At 35.7% G+C, this 14,349-nt stretch overlaps 1 protein-coding gene across 2 annotated transcripts in view; it reads left to right on the top strand.

Moving 5' to 3' along the window:
- LOC107748959 (peptidylprolyl isomerase H (cyclophilin H)) overlaps positions 1–14,349 on the top strand; it is a 23,663-nt gene that overhangs the window by 8,288 nt on the left and 1,026 nt on the right. For both annotated transcript variants that reach the window (XM_016563986.1, XM_016563987.1), the window contains exons 2-8: positions 6,592–6,656; positions 10,107–10,130; positions 10,760–10,804; positions 11,310–11,352; positions 12,926–13,018; positions 13,605–13,692; positions 13,791–13,831. In XM_016563986.1, the coding sequence (XP_016419472.1) occupies positions 6,592–6,656; positions 10,107–10,130; positions 10,760–10,804; positions 11,310–11,352; positions 12,926–13,018; positions 13,605–13,692; positions 13,791–13,831 (399 nt within the window). The remainder of the gene's footprint in view (positions 1–6,591; positions 6,657–10,106; positions 10,131–10,759; positions 10,805–11,309; positions 11,353–12,925; positions 13,019–13,604; positions 13,693–13,790; positions 13,832–14,349) is intronic.

Below are 14,349 nucleotides of genomic sequence, written 5' to 3'. Positions count from 1 at the left end.
TGTTCCCTCCTGGTGGAATGACCTGCCCAACTCAGTCCGAGCAGCTGAGTCCTTAGCAATCTTCAAGAATCGGCTAAAACCACATCTCTTCCATCTTTATTTGACCCTCTAACTCTAGCACTCTCTATTCTAATTCTATTCTTTAAAAAAACTTGCCCCTTTTAGCACTCTATTAATTTTCTTAAAAAATAAAAAAAACTAACACTAGCTTCTCTATTCTTTTTGTATTCCATCTATTTGTTTTCTTTTTATTTATTATACAATTAACAAAAGTGAAAAAGGCCTCTAACACTAGCTTGCTCTATTCTTTTTGTATTCTGTTTTCTTTTTATTTATTATATAAAAAACCTTGCTACGTGTACTGCGTTAAGCTAACTGAGACTTGCATATCATTGCTCTTTTGTTGATTTTGATTGCTTCTATTGTCCTCATTTGTAAGTCGCTTTGGATAAAAGCGTCTGCTAAATCAGAGGTCCCCAACCACCGGGTCGCGACCCACAACCGGACCGTGAAAGAATTGCTACCTGGTCGCAAGAACGTTCTGGGAAAAATGTGTATAGATATGACACTCTCTTATTTATGTTAATGATTGTTCTAATTATTCTGTATTTTCTTTGAATGCGATTTAATATGGAGTAGCAATTTGACCATTTCATGTTAAATAAGTAAATGAAAGATTGCTCTGATCTGTCACATATTAGGAGTTAAACGGATTGCAGTTGATCCGTAATACGTACGGATGAGACCCTACCGTTCGGCACACATGTGATGCGCAGATAAAGTTGCCAATTTACACGTACAAGCAATTTTAAACTACAAGAAGAAGAAATGAAAGAGAGCTTAATTCGTTACTCATGCGCTGTTCTCGCACACAAAGCGCGCACAAGCAGAGACACGTTTCATTCAGTCAGCGTGGAAATACCAAGTTGCGTATACATAGGCCTACACATAAAATTAGCCTATGTCAAAAACCCTTCACTGCATTGTCATTCTTTAAATGCTTGAAATATTTTTTTTCTTGCTTATCCGAAAAAGTAGTCCGATCTGTGACTCAAAAAAACCCACAATATAATGCGTTGAACCACTATATAATGCTATTATAATATTATATAATAGCCTGATATATATTAGTGCTGTGTTTGATACATCGATACGACGATGTATCGTCACAGAGATCTGACGATACAAGTATTGATACAGCTGGCCCAGTATCGATATTGTGGCACGTGCCCTGCAGTGGACCGCGCTTAATTTGAATACAAGAACACTGTTTAAAACGGAGTAGAAAAGTGCAAGGTTTCTAAAAAAATAATGAATAGAGCATAATATATAGGCTACAAGGAGGTTTGATCTGGCCCCAGAAGAACACAACCGGGGTTGCCTGATATGAAGAGACGTAATCCCCGAAACAGAGCTTCCCACTTGCGCAATACGGAAATATCTGCTAAGTGTGTTACTTATCTTTGTCAACCTGGCAACCATGTGTACGCGCGCTCTCTCCAGTGTGGATAAAAGTGCTTGCTTTCTGAAAACACCGGTTAGCTTGCAGTTTAGCGATCTCCACTTCAATATTCTATTCTCAGAAAATTGTAATTCATCGAGTGTTCATTTATGAGAGAGAGAAAGAGAGAGGCTGTGTATGTATGAATTACCACCGTTTTGCCGCGTTTCTCTATTAACAGTGAAGCTGAGGCTTTAATTCCTGTAGAAACAATGATGTTACCAGCTCCTTGTTGAGAAAGATAATGTAGCTCTTCAGCTATTAAGCTATTTTATTGATAAAATTGCGGGGGCAGCGCTAAAAAGTTTGTCTAAACGCGAAAAAGAATGTCTGTGCGCGCGTGATCAGAGTGATCTGACTAAACGTGTGTGCGTGAGGTACAGTGAAGACAGCGCATTAGTTTAGAACACTTCTAATTTTTATTTTTTAAACGTAGAGAGTGTGTTGATTTGTGCAATGATAACCTACCAGCAATGTTAAGATGATTTTAATATATTAGAATGAGTACATTACAATAAATTTATTAGAACGAGTACATTATTATTTATGGGCTTAAAAACAAGATTCAAACAATCAGAATAGGTGGGGAGTGCACAATGTAAACATGAAACATATACCATTACCTATAGGCTATTGTACAGTGGTACAGTTACACCCCCCCCCCTCTTCATTTTTATATACCTGGACCTGTAAGGCCAAAATTATGTTATACAGCATAAAACAAAAGTTTTTGCTCTATGTTTCTTATCTATGTTGGAGCAATTATATCGGTTGTGTTTTGTCCTCACCTGTTTTTCTATGTCGTTATTATTGCTATTATAATTATTGTTTTGTGTAAAATAGCATAAAATGTATTTTATGTGCATCTCATTAGTTATATTGTTGTATTGTTAAGACTTTATAATAGCATTCATTAATACCATTTACAAATATTATTTGTTATATATGTACAGGTCATTTGCCGAAAAAACATTCAAATGGTTACAAAATGTGATTGAAATTTGATTCGTATACTTGATTCTAAATGATTAACTGCTGTTGCTTAATGCCACCTGTAACTGAAAAATGTAAACGTTTTATATTAACCACAAATCTTACCATTTCAAATTAGATTTCCAATAAGCTTAATATTAAGTCAAATTTTTCCAGTGCTTTTTTTTATTACGTCCCTGTAGCTCAAACAACATAAATGTAGAGATGTAGAATATATTTGTAAATGTAAACTTACATAACAATCTTTAAAAAAAAAAAACGTAACCAGTACTCCTAGTCAAATGTTAAACTAGCACCCTGCTGATGAGAGTGATACGAACTGGTCTCTTGTACAAACCTGACGAGCAGGTTTTGTGGTCTGCCACTTTAGTTGCATTCATTGCTAGTCACAAATGTAGTTGAACGGAGGTGCTGCTTTAAAAGAAGCTCACAATAACCTTGCTTAATGCAATATTTGTTTCTTTTAAGCTTTCCAAATAGGTCTATCCCAGTCATAGAAAGATGTTCACATGACAGCAATATAATAACATAATAAAAACCAATGAGATACCTTATGAAATTGTAGACATTGTGATCCTGGCACACAGTCATGAGCTCCATCAGTGTGATGAGTGTCTGTTAGCAAGTCGTGTCTGGTGAGGAAATGAGCACATTCTTGAAACCACACCCATTTACCTGTAAATACATTCTTTTCCTGGACAATAATAGGCGGTCCTGACCTCTGTGGACTCTGCCCATGTCACCCTCTTTTTAAAACCATACAGAATTTATTGCAAGTTGTGTGTTGCCTTTTTTTTTTTTTTGCCTCACTCATGTATGCTTTTGCTACTTACATGAGGATTAACATTAAGTGATTGTTTTTGGTTTATGCTTTTCTTAATGCTCTAAATCCATGAAATAACACCCGGTATTTAGATAATTAGAGTGTGTGATTCAACTAGTAACGCAACTCGTAATGCGACTTCATGTCTTTGTATTTCTGTTCAGAGTCCCTTCAGCTGTGGGTGGAGACCGCAGAATATTATTAGGACATATCATATCTCAGCGGTTTTTAAAGCCATCTTTTGGGTAGTATACCATCATGCTACATTAGTACTAATCCTGAAGCATATAGAGTTTCATAATCAATTGAATTTTTGGAAAATAACACACATGGCCACTTTGCGAGGTAGTTACGCCTTCAGTGTGTGTTCATTTCCAAGATTTCAGTGATTGTCTCCAGTTCCATGTGGATAGAGAGTGTGTGTGTGTCTGTGTATCTTACCTGCGTCTGTCCAGCTCTCAGTTGGCACTAAACTCATTACTGAGAAATGAAAGTAGGGCAGTGCGTATACTTCTGTATATGTATGTGTGTAGGAGAGACAGTATAGTAAGTAGAGGTTTTTTTTATATGGAAGTATGTAAGCAACTATTGCATTTAAATAGTTCTTATGCATTAAAGGATTAGTTCACTTCTGAATTAAAATTACCTCATAATTTTCTCACCCGCATGTCATCCAAGATGTTCATGTCTTTCTTTATTCAGTCGAAAAGAAATTAAGGTTTTTGAGGAAAACATTCCAGGGTTTTTCTCTATATAGTGGACTTCAGTGGGGTTCACTGGGTGGAAGGTCCATATTGCAGCTTCAAAGTGTTCTACACGATCCCAGACGAGGAAGAAGGGTCTTATCTAGCGAAACGATAGGTCATTTTCTAAAAAAGAATAAAAATTATGTACTTTTTAACCTTAACTGAATAAAGAAAGACATGAACATCTTGGATGACATGGGGGTGAGAAAATTGAGGAAATTTTAATTCAGAAGTGAACTAATCCTTTAATGAAGGTATTTGATTCCGTTTTTTTTTTAATGCTGAACAATACAAAACCTTGTGGTCTTTATGCATTTAACTTTTTATTTGTTTTCACGCATAAATGTTTACATATGATCAGTAAATCAAATACTTGCTGTATTTATACAAAAGCTTATGTTCTTTACATTTTGGTAAAAAAACAAAAATCTACTTTTTGGTGACACTGAACTTGTGCGCGTGTTTTATTAACTGTACTATAAATAGACATTTATATTTTAATAACGTTAAAATGTTTTGTCTTTATTCCCAATATTTATCTTTAATTATTTATATTTATCTTTAATATTAATATTTAATATATTATATATTTCTTTAATTTCTTTAAAGTCAAAAATCAAATACACTTTCCCCCCTTTTAATCATTTTTTTCCATTCAATTTTAATCAAACATCCTTGATTATGTAAGTTTCTACATCCTTTCAAAACAATCTTTAAATCTTTCCAAGACATGTTTGACATTAAAACAAAAAGTAAATTTACGTTTTGACAACATTTCTCCAAACTACAGCTCACCACTGCTTCTAGTTGGTTTAGAGAGATTTTTTCTTCAAATTGCCCACAAGTGAGTCAACTATAAACAGATCTAGAGTTTGATCTAGTCGCGGTGTGGTGCTTGGGAAAAGTATAAACATATAGCTTTAGAGCAGTGGTCGCCAACCCGTCGATCGCGATCGACTGGTAGATCTTTATCACTGTCCCAGTAGATCCCGAAAAAAAACAGTAAAATAAGTACAAAAATTCATTACATTTCTGGGGTTATATTAATGTATCACTGAAGGGAACTGTCTTGAGAAAAGTTTCGTTGGGCCTAAAAAGGTTTGGGGCCACTGCTTTAGAGCGTCTGTCAGCTTGTTTTTTTTTTTTTTTTTGATGTTTTTCATTGCAATAACATGCATTTATGAATCATGCACAATACCAGCAATAATCTATTTTAAAAGCAAACAGAGTTCAGATGTTGCCTAACAGATGATGAAATGTGTGAAAAGATCAGAATCCTGTAGATTTGCATTGAAGGAGGGATCTAGATCGTTTTTAGAGACCCAAATATAGAAACGTGGGGAGAGGAGTTGCTCTTTTAACTTGGGACATAAACAGCTACCTATCCCTGCCCTAGCAACCATCCAGAACTCCCTACCAACTGCATGGCAGCACCCTGGCAACCACCCACAACAAAAGCATCAGGGTGGTCCTTAATTTTGCAAGTACCACTCACATTTCCTTCCAAACAAAGGTTTTACAAATTTCTCTTGATTCTCAGCTTCAGTGTTCAGAATTATCTTTATATGAAGTGCCCATTCTTCACGGATGGATTTACTTTTTTATAACTATAAGTGTTGGTTAACAGTCAATGTACAAGCATTTCTTTGCTTCTCTGAGTTAGATCCTCTCCAAATGACCAAGACTGATCAATTAGTCAGTTACCATGGAGCTTTTTTTAGTTTAAAATCTATCCTAGTTTTTGACAGTCGTACCTGTTACCGCTCCTGATTCAACACCTTTGCGATGAAACCCCTCTTCCTTGTGATAAAACTGCAGGAGAAAACACCATAATGTCAGAAGCATTCTCAGGCTGTTGAAAACAACATCTTCATGACTATCGCAAACATCCTCAGAACAGAGAAATTCTGCACTAACGCGGCAGTGGATTGAGTCCAAACAAGCAGCTCTTTTACGACACGACGGCCAGCCTAACTCACGCGGGGGCTGTGACAGCTCCAACTCACACCATAATGTCAGAAGCATTCTCAGGCTGTTGGAAACAACATCTTCATGACTATCGCAAACATCCACAGAACAGAGAAATTCTGCACTAACGCGGCAGTGGATTCATCCATTAGTTGAGTCTAAACAAGCAGCTCTTTTACGACACGACGGCCAGCCTAACTCACGCGGGGCTGTGACAGCTCCAACTCGCACGCTTCATTTCTCATGTGTGCTCATGTAGGACAACAACAACATGCATTCATTCATTTGTTCCACAAGCACACAACAGATCATCCATCCGTGGTTAATGCCTCACATCCTTAATTTTAATTTCTGTATTTTTATTTGTTTGCTTGTTTGCATTTAGTTTTACAGATGGCTAAAAAGCTCATATTGTTTGTCACTGCAGCACAGAATGCAATAACTTAGATTTGAATATCAAATGTACTGTACATTGTCACGGTCAATGCAATTGTGAATATTTTCCTCTTTGTTTGTAATCAGCTTTTGTTTAATTTTGAATTTATTTTTATTTTTTCCAGGAAGTGGGCAGAATGAAGATAGAGCTATTTGCAGACATCGTTCCAAAGACTGCGGAAAATTTTCGGTGAGACGATTCCGCAATGCTTTCATGCATAAACCCAGAATACGCTCCGAAAACCATGTTTCATTTTCATAAGGGACTGCCAGTGACAGGCTGTTGCATGCATAAAAATATATATATATATATATATATATATATATATATTAACAGAATAGAACATGATACTAGAAAAGATACTTTTGGGAAATGCAGCCCTGTTTGAATGTACTGTCAGAAGTGAGTTGATTGGCGAGTTGATTTGATTGGTTCTGTCTTGCAACATTTACATGCGTTCAGATGTGCGGAAAATAGTTCTATCCTACACAATTATTCGCTAGCATAGGTTATTCGTCCTATTTAATGCATATTGTACGCATGATTTTTTGTTAAATAAAATCACTGGTAAAGAACACACCAGTATCGATTTTTTTGAGTATCGATACTATTATCAATATATCGATACTTCAGCATCGATACGCCCATCCCAAACCCCAAGCCGTTTGAAAATCGATACAAATATGTAACGATTCAAATCGGTTGAAATGTTACACAAATCGCGATACAACTGGGGATAGGAGTTTATATGAATGTGTCTCTGACACCGTGTCTACACCGGACGCGTGCGGCGCAACGCGACAAAGTACAATAGAACCCATTATAATCAGTGACGCTGTTAACACTGAATGCGGCGCGACACGACAACTGTGTGAGGGGAGCTGACTGTCTTTAGAAGAGTTTGTTTATGATTATGTTTAAGTCATTATTTGTTCATAGCGATTAATTTTAAAAAGCTACAAGGTGTGTTTCTAACCAAGGTGAACACGCGGAGCGTTCATAATATTTTTATTAGGCCAAATGTTGAAGATGTCAGTATGTTTCATGTGCATTTATTGTGTCTATAGCTTCGATTCTGTAACTGAACCGCAGACGTGTGCAGTGTAAATCAGGGGTGACGCCCGTTTCACACCGCACGCATAAGCAAAGCGTAAGCAGCGCGTATTTTTTTCGGCATGTTAACAGATTAGAGCATTCACACCGCACCCAGAGGCGGCGCGGCAGTGCGTAGCAGGAGCAGAGCAGAAGCGGCAGATAGTTTCGGCGCCGAGTCTATTTTTGCTGCGCCGCTTACGCTGAATTAAAGCCACAGTGCATTTTTCTTTTTAACATGAAACATGAAAAATGACACATTTCACTGTAAAATCATGTGCGGTGTTTTGTGTTTCACAATCACGGGATAAAAGGCACACAGTATTGATAAATACTTTAGCTAAAATATTTTTTTATACTAATGTCTAAGTTAATACTTGTTCAAAACAATCACTTTAGCAAAGTTTGTACTAGGCTATTTTCTGCGTATTTTGATAAATAATGTTCAATAAATATACTGTCATTAAAATGTTAATATAAAAATATATTTTAAAATACAGAAACAAAAAAGTAGATTCTGAAAGCATTGAAGGAGATCCCATAAGTTAATATAGATTTACAGTAGTAACAACAAATTATATTTTATTATATGATATGATTAATATCATGTTTTTAAATATGATGGTTTCATTATAAACATGGTGATTATCTCTAAGGTGGACACCCAACATAATAGGCTATATGATATTTACCATCTGAATCTAACCATGTGTCATGTCAACAATTGGAAAAGTCAGCCATCTATTAATTATCATGTTAATTATTGTGCCTTTCGCCCCAACAGCAGGGGCGCTTTTACCCCAAATACCATACTTTTACATATTCTTCTAGTTATTGAAAAACTGTTGCTTTAATTATCTTAAACCAAACTGATAATCATTAAGACCTTTGTCTGAAAATATATTCAATAAATTTAGCGATTCTAATTTGCTACTTAAATCTACAACATTAAAAAAAGACAAAATATATATTAGAGTTAGCACAGAATCAACTACGAAAACACATCACTGCCAGGAGGTATTGCCCAAACTTCAAAGGCCTGTTTAAATTATTAAAACTAGAGGCATTTATTAACTTTAAGATTTCTTTTTATCATGTAAACTATATGTACAGCATGTTATATGCACGTGACAGAGGGGAACACGGCCGCATCACAGCATGCTGCTCATATCAAAGCACATGATGGAGAACACCTGAAAAGCGTGATCGAATGAACGATAGTCTGCGCGACAAACGCTGCCAGTGTGAAAGCACTGCTTACGCGTGCGGTGTGAAACGGGCGTGACGCTCACGCGCTGCTCCTGCTCCCGGTGTGAATGCACACTCATTTGTTAACATGCACGCCGAAAAAAATTCGCGCCGGCTTTGTTTACGTTGCACAGTAAAAAAAAAAAAAAAAGAGCCTGAATTCTGTTCGTTTAAAAAACAGCACCATTGGGCATACATAACACTGACACTAGTCACTAAAGATGTAATATATTTGTTGAAATCTGAAAGCCAAAGAATACCTTTTTATGTATTAAAATATGTTTTCCCCTTTATTCATTAAAAAGCGTTATATCATTATCATGTGCAGCAGTCATTATATTTGAAGTCTATTTATTGAAACTTGGAAGCAATAGAAAGAACATTTTATTTTCATTAAACAACATACAATTTAATGCAATAATTTAGTTTCCTCTCAAAAGCTGTTTATTCAGCGTAGTGAAGCCTCTCTTCCATTGACATCCATTCAAAAAAATAAAAAAATAAAAAAACCCGCGTCTGATCGTCTCCTCTGCACCGCAGTGATAGCATTTGCCGTTATGCTTTTTTTGGCTAAAGGTTGCAAGTTTGCTTTCCCATGGCTTTGGTATTTAAGCAGCGCTGGTTTGTTTACAGCAGTAACCAAGGAAGTGCCATCTGCTGATGGCAGAGAGTGATTTGCATGATCATTTAGCCTATCTGCTGCTTTTGTTGTGCAGATGTTTCATGTAGTATCGTTTCACAAAACTAGAGTCAGACCATTCTGTTTTTTGTTTCAAATTTCAAAATTATACAATGTAATTTAGATTAAAAACTGCTCATGCTGCATGTATGTAGCATCTTTGTTTGGCTCGTGGTTAAAATACAGTGGTTGCCTCTAATTTTAAATGGAAAGAGCACAAGAAAAGCCTTAGTCTGTTTATATGAAGAGATCTCTTTTATTTGTGTTATTTACTTACTTGATTTGGGGTTCGTTTTAACATTTCAATTTAGTTTTGTTATTTGACATATTTCAATTTAAGACGTGCAGCATTTTGTCCAAGCAATAATAAAAGGACACCTTTTAATTTATAATTTGTCTTAAATCTTTTGTTAAAAAAAAAAAATGTGAGAAAATCGATATCGTGAATCGTATCGCATCATAAGCTGAGTGAATCATTTAATCTGTAGTGTGCGTTATGCAAAATGTGTTCACTACTTGCATGCTAATCTATTGTCTCTTCTAAATGTCTAGATTTTGGTGCAGTTGCTGCAGGCATCATAACAGAGATGTAAATCTGTTTTTCTTTCTGTGTCTTTCAGGCAGTTCTGTACTGGTGAATTCAAGTAAGTCAGATTTCAGTGAATTTAAGGGATAGTTCACCCAAAAAATGACAATTTGCAGTTAATTGACTCGCCCTCAGGCCATCCGAGATGTAGGTGACTTTTGTTATATTCATTAAAACAGTAAAGAAGACTTTTAACTGAAACACTGGTCCTTGGTGATTCATAAAACTAGAGTAAAAAAAGCATACACGCAACACAAAATTAATACCTGTGGCTTCTGGTGATATATTGAGGTCTTGTGAAGTCAAATTAGTCTGCAAGTTAAAAATCTTCTTTACTGTTCTACTGAAGAAAAGTCACCTACATCTTGAATGGCCTGAGGGTGAGTAAATTAACAGCAAATTTAGATTTCTGGGTGAACTATGCCTTTAATAAAGGGCTGTGCTGCTTCAACCACATCTATAGTTGAACCTATAGTACCACATACTCGAATTAAATTTAATGAGTTAGTGTGACTGATGCTTTTAAGGATGTTGAAATCATTCTGTAAGAAACATGAATACTGGATAAGGTTACAGATTAAACACGGCTTGTATTTCATGGAAACATGTTGTGTGCACAGCTCTTTCTTCCTGGTCCTGCTTTTATTTGCATATACCTTGTTCATGTGCTGCTTTTATTCACTGTAGGAAGGACGGTGTTCCCGTAGGCTATAAAGGCTGCACATTTCATCGGTGAGACACTTTAGTCTGTATTGTTCACTGTTATATTGTATATCAATGATTAGTTGTGTTGGCTTAATCAAGCTATTGCTGTTGCTCTTAATTAGAGGTTTGTTCAAATCCATAATTCTAAGTATAAAACTTTTATGTCCATCAGAGGATTGGAGTTGTAGGTTTTTCATTAATCAAATGTTGGATGCAAATGCACCCTGAACCTTTGCAATTCAAAACGCATATTGTCTATACAGATAATGGCTTTCACTGCAAAGTTACACTGCACTGAAGTTGGTTCGAAGGCTTTATGTATATTTATAGCGACCAATAAAAATGTTGTGTATCACAATCTTATAATATAATTAAAAGAAAATCACAATTGCATATTTACAGCAATGCACGTCTTGCTGCACATTTTACTCATAGAAATGTAAGAGGTTATTACAAAATATTTGTTTACAAAAACAATAGAGGCTTGGCTTTTAATTTCAACCTGCTCATGTGTGCTGTTTTCTTTTGGCAGGGTGATAAAGGACTTCATGATTCAGGGTGGTGATTTTGTCAATGTAAGTTTTGCTTTGTGATCCAGACAATGGAGCCGAATTGATCTTCCAGGTGTATGGCTTTTGACATGTTTCAGAACATTGTGTGCAAACAATGTTCGGGGTCTGTTTGTGTATTGACTGCCATGCATGATATCCATCTTTTTAAACAAGGATGTGGCCTTATAAATGGGCAAATAAGGCAAACAAGAATGTGCCTTTATATTTGCAGTCATCAGCTTTTGTATTAGTTTGATTAATTTACAGCGATAATTTTCCCTTTCAGAGTCTTTCCCTCTCAGAAATTAGTTTAGTGCAGGGCCTTAAGCCCGGGATACACTGCACGATTTTTGGCTGTCCCAGATGAAAGATTGCCATCGTGAAGCAATCGTGGCGATTTCTGTGATCGTGGCTCTTATCATTTCTAGACTTCATGGTTGAGCAAGGCCAAAACAATATACAGAAATGACTAGCTTCCCTAAATTACGCTGGGGAAAAAAATAGTGTAGGATTTACTTTGAAACTGTTTTCTCTCAGAAATTGATAGTACATTTCACAAATGATTACAAAGAAACGGCAAATAACACTTTGAATTAAACATTGCATTTTGAAGTAGAAAGACTTAAATAGTGTCGTCTTGTAAAATGTACTCCAATAATATGTTTACAACTCCTAAAATAGTTTTACAGTGTATCTAAAATAGAAAAGTGAAAGGAAAAATACAGAGAACTATAGGATAGTTCTCTGTATTTTTCCTTTCGCTTTTCTGTCAAACAAGAAAGAGGCGTTATATACATAGACACTGTAGTTTCCCCAGAATATTGATATTTACAATATTTACAAATGTTTGGTTCTGATTTCAAATATTTTTAATGAATTGGAATTATATTATGTGAAATAATTTTCATTTTATTTTACAACTTTGAATTAATCATTTGTCATCTATAAATTATATTATTTTTATATAGGAATTTGTATTTATATCGGCCATTGACCACACTGCAGTAAAAATATCTGTATTAGAAAAAAATCAAAACATTGAAAAACCCATGTATTGTTGGACTGCACGTGAAATGCTACGAATGTTACAAATATGGTAAAGAGTTATGACTGGTTTGAAAGTACATAAAGTGTCAAGATTAGAGTCTTTATGACAGCAACCTTGACAGCAGTTTTTAATCAAATAGTACACTGAACCAGTGGTGTAAATGATAAAAAAAAAAAACTGCATGTGTTTTATGTGAATTATGTGTCTGCCTCCAGTCTGTCTCTTGTGTGTGTTTGTCTGCCTCTAGTGGTCATAGGGCCCTACTGTACACACACACACACAGACTCACACTCACACTCACACACAGACTCACACACACACACACGCTCTCACACACAGACACACTCACACACACACACGCACTCACACACGCTCTCACACACACGCACTCACACACAGACACAGCTACTCCCAGCTACATTTTCGGTTTGCTTTGACGTAGTTTTGGTTTCACGTATGAGCTAGCCTACATGTCTTTCAGTTTATTGAGTGATTCGGATTTTCTGGCTCTGTGTGAGCTGTTTTTACCACTATATTCTTGTCCATCAGGGGGATGGCACTGGTATCTGCAGTATCTACAGGGGACCGTTTGCAGATGAGAACTTCAGAATGAAGCACTCTGGCCCAGGACTCTTGTCTCTGGTAAAGCTTCTATACACACTGGCACTGTAAAACCCTTGATGTACATTCACAGTATGCTTTATGGCAGCATATCAGCGATGTTAGATGAACGGTGCTAAAAATCCAGTTATTACCAGTGTGTTTATAAGATGCATCTAGTGGGGAATATTTTCAATTCACATTTTACTCCACAATCTAACAGGAAAAAATAAACCAACTTTAATGAATACAAAATGTTAAATTTTGTCAAAAAATTTCAAGATTATCGTATTAAATTTCCATATACCTTAGAAAAATAGTTTTATAACATAGTTTAAATGTAATATTCTTTCAAATAAGAAATATTTTCATTTTACCCATGTCCACAAAAATTGTCAACTGTTACTAACAAAACTATCCCCTGAAAACTAAAAAATGGTTTATCACACAACCATGTGACCAGCGTCATGCGAAGTCATTTTCTTCTGTGGTGGACATTTTGAACACATTACTCATCAAAGACAAAGTGATACATTGATAAAGGATAAACACACTCCATTTAGCCATCAGATTGTTTGTTCACTGTTGTTTCCAATCAATAATGTAAAATATTATTTTCCCCCGGCAGGCAAACAGTGGACCGGGAACAAACGGCTGCCAGTTTTTTATCACCTGCACAAAGTGCGACTGGTTGGATGGGAAGCATGTGGTATTTGGTGAGTCAGACGAATCCTGTATTGACTCTGTAGTGAGAGAACTTGCGTTGTAGTGAGTTGCTGCTCACGTCATTAACTGCTCGGGGTCTGTCTTACAGGAAAAGTGGTGGATGGTTTGCTTGTTATGAGAAAAATTGAGGTAAGACGATATTTTAGTTTTGTATATTTCAAAATGATCACAAGTGTCGATTCTTTAAGGAATTTACTAGTGCTCCTATTGATGATTGATCAGTTAACTTATGTGACAAGTTAAAGATCTGCCATGCTTAAAGAATATGAAGAAATGGGATGTTTGTCTGAGAGTCTGGGAGAGAATTCATTATGATGAGATGGAAGTCTCAAACTTCTCAGAATTTAATTGGGTTTTTTTAATGATCAACTACGAAAACATCAAGAAAATGTAAATGAAACAATCCAGACTGTTTTGTTTCGCATCCTGCTGACTCTTAAAATAAATTAAAAAAATAACTTATATGCTTTATTTCTTCTCTAAACAATGTTTGAAACTTTGTATTGCTAGCTTGTATGTATGTATATATATGTGTGTGTGTGTGTGTGTGTGTGTGTGTGTATATATATGTGTATATGAATATATGTATGTGTATATGTATGTATATATGTGTGTATATATATATATATATATATATATGTGTGTGT

This window comes from Sinocyclocheilus rhinocerous, unplaced genomic scaffold, assembly GCF_001515625.1.
Source record: "Sinocyclocheilus rhinocerous isolate Xijiao unplaced genomic scaffold, SAMN03320098_v1.1 scaffold470, whole genome shotgun sequence".
In the NCBI taxonomy this organism is placed as follows: Eukaryota; Metazoa; Chordata; class Actinopteri; order Cypriniformes; family Cyprinidae; genus Sinocyclocheilus; species Sinocyclocheilus rhinocerous.
The sequence above is the reverse complement of the archived record's forward strand: the minus strand, read 5'-3'. Positions and strand labels throughout refer to the sequence as shown.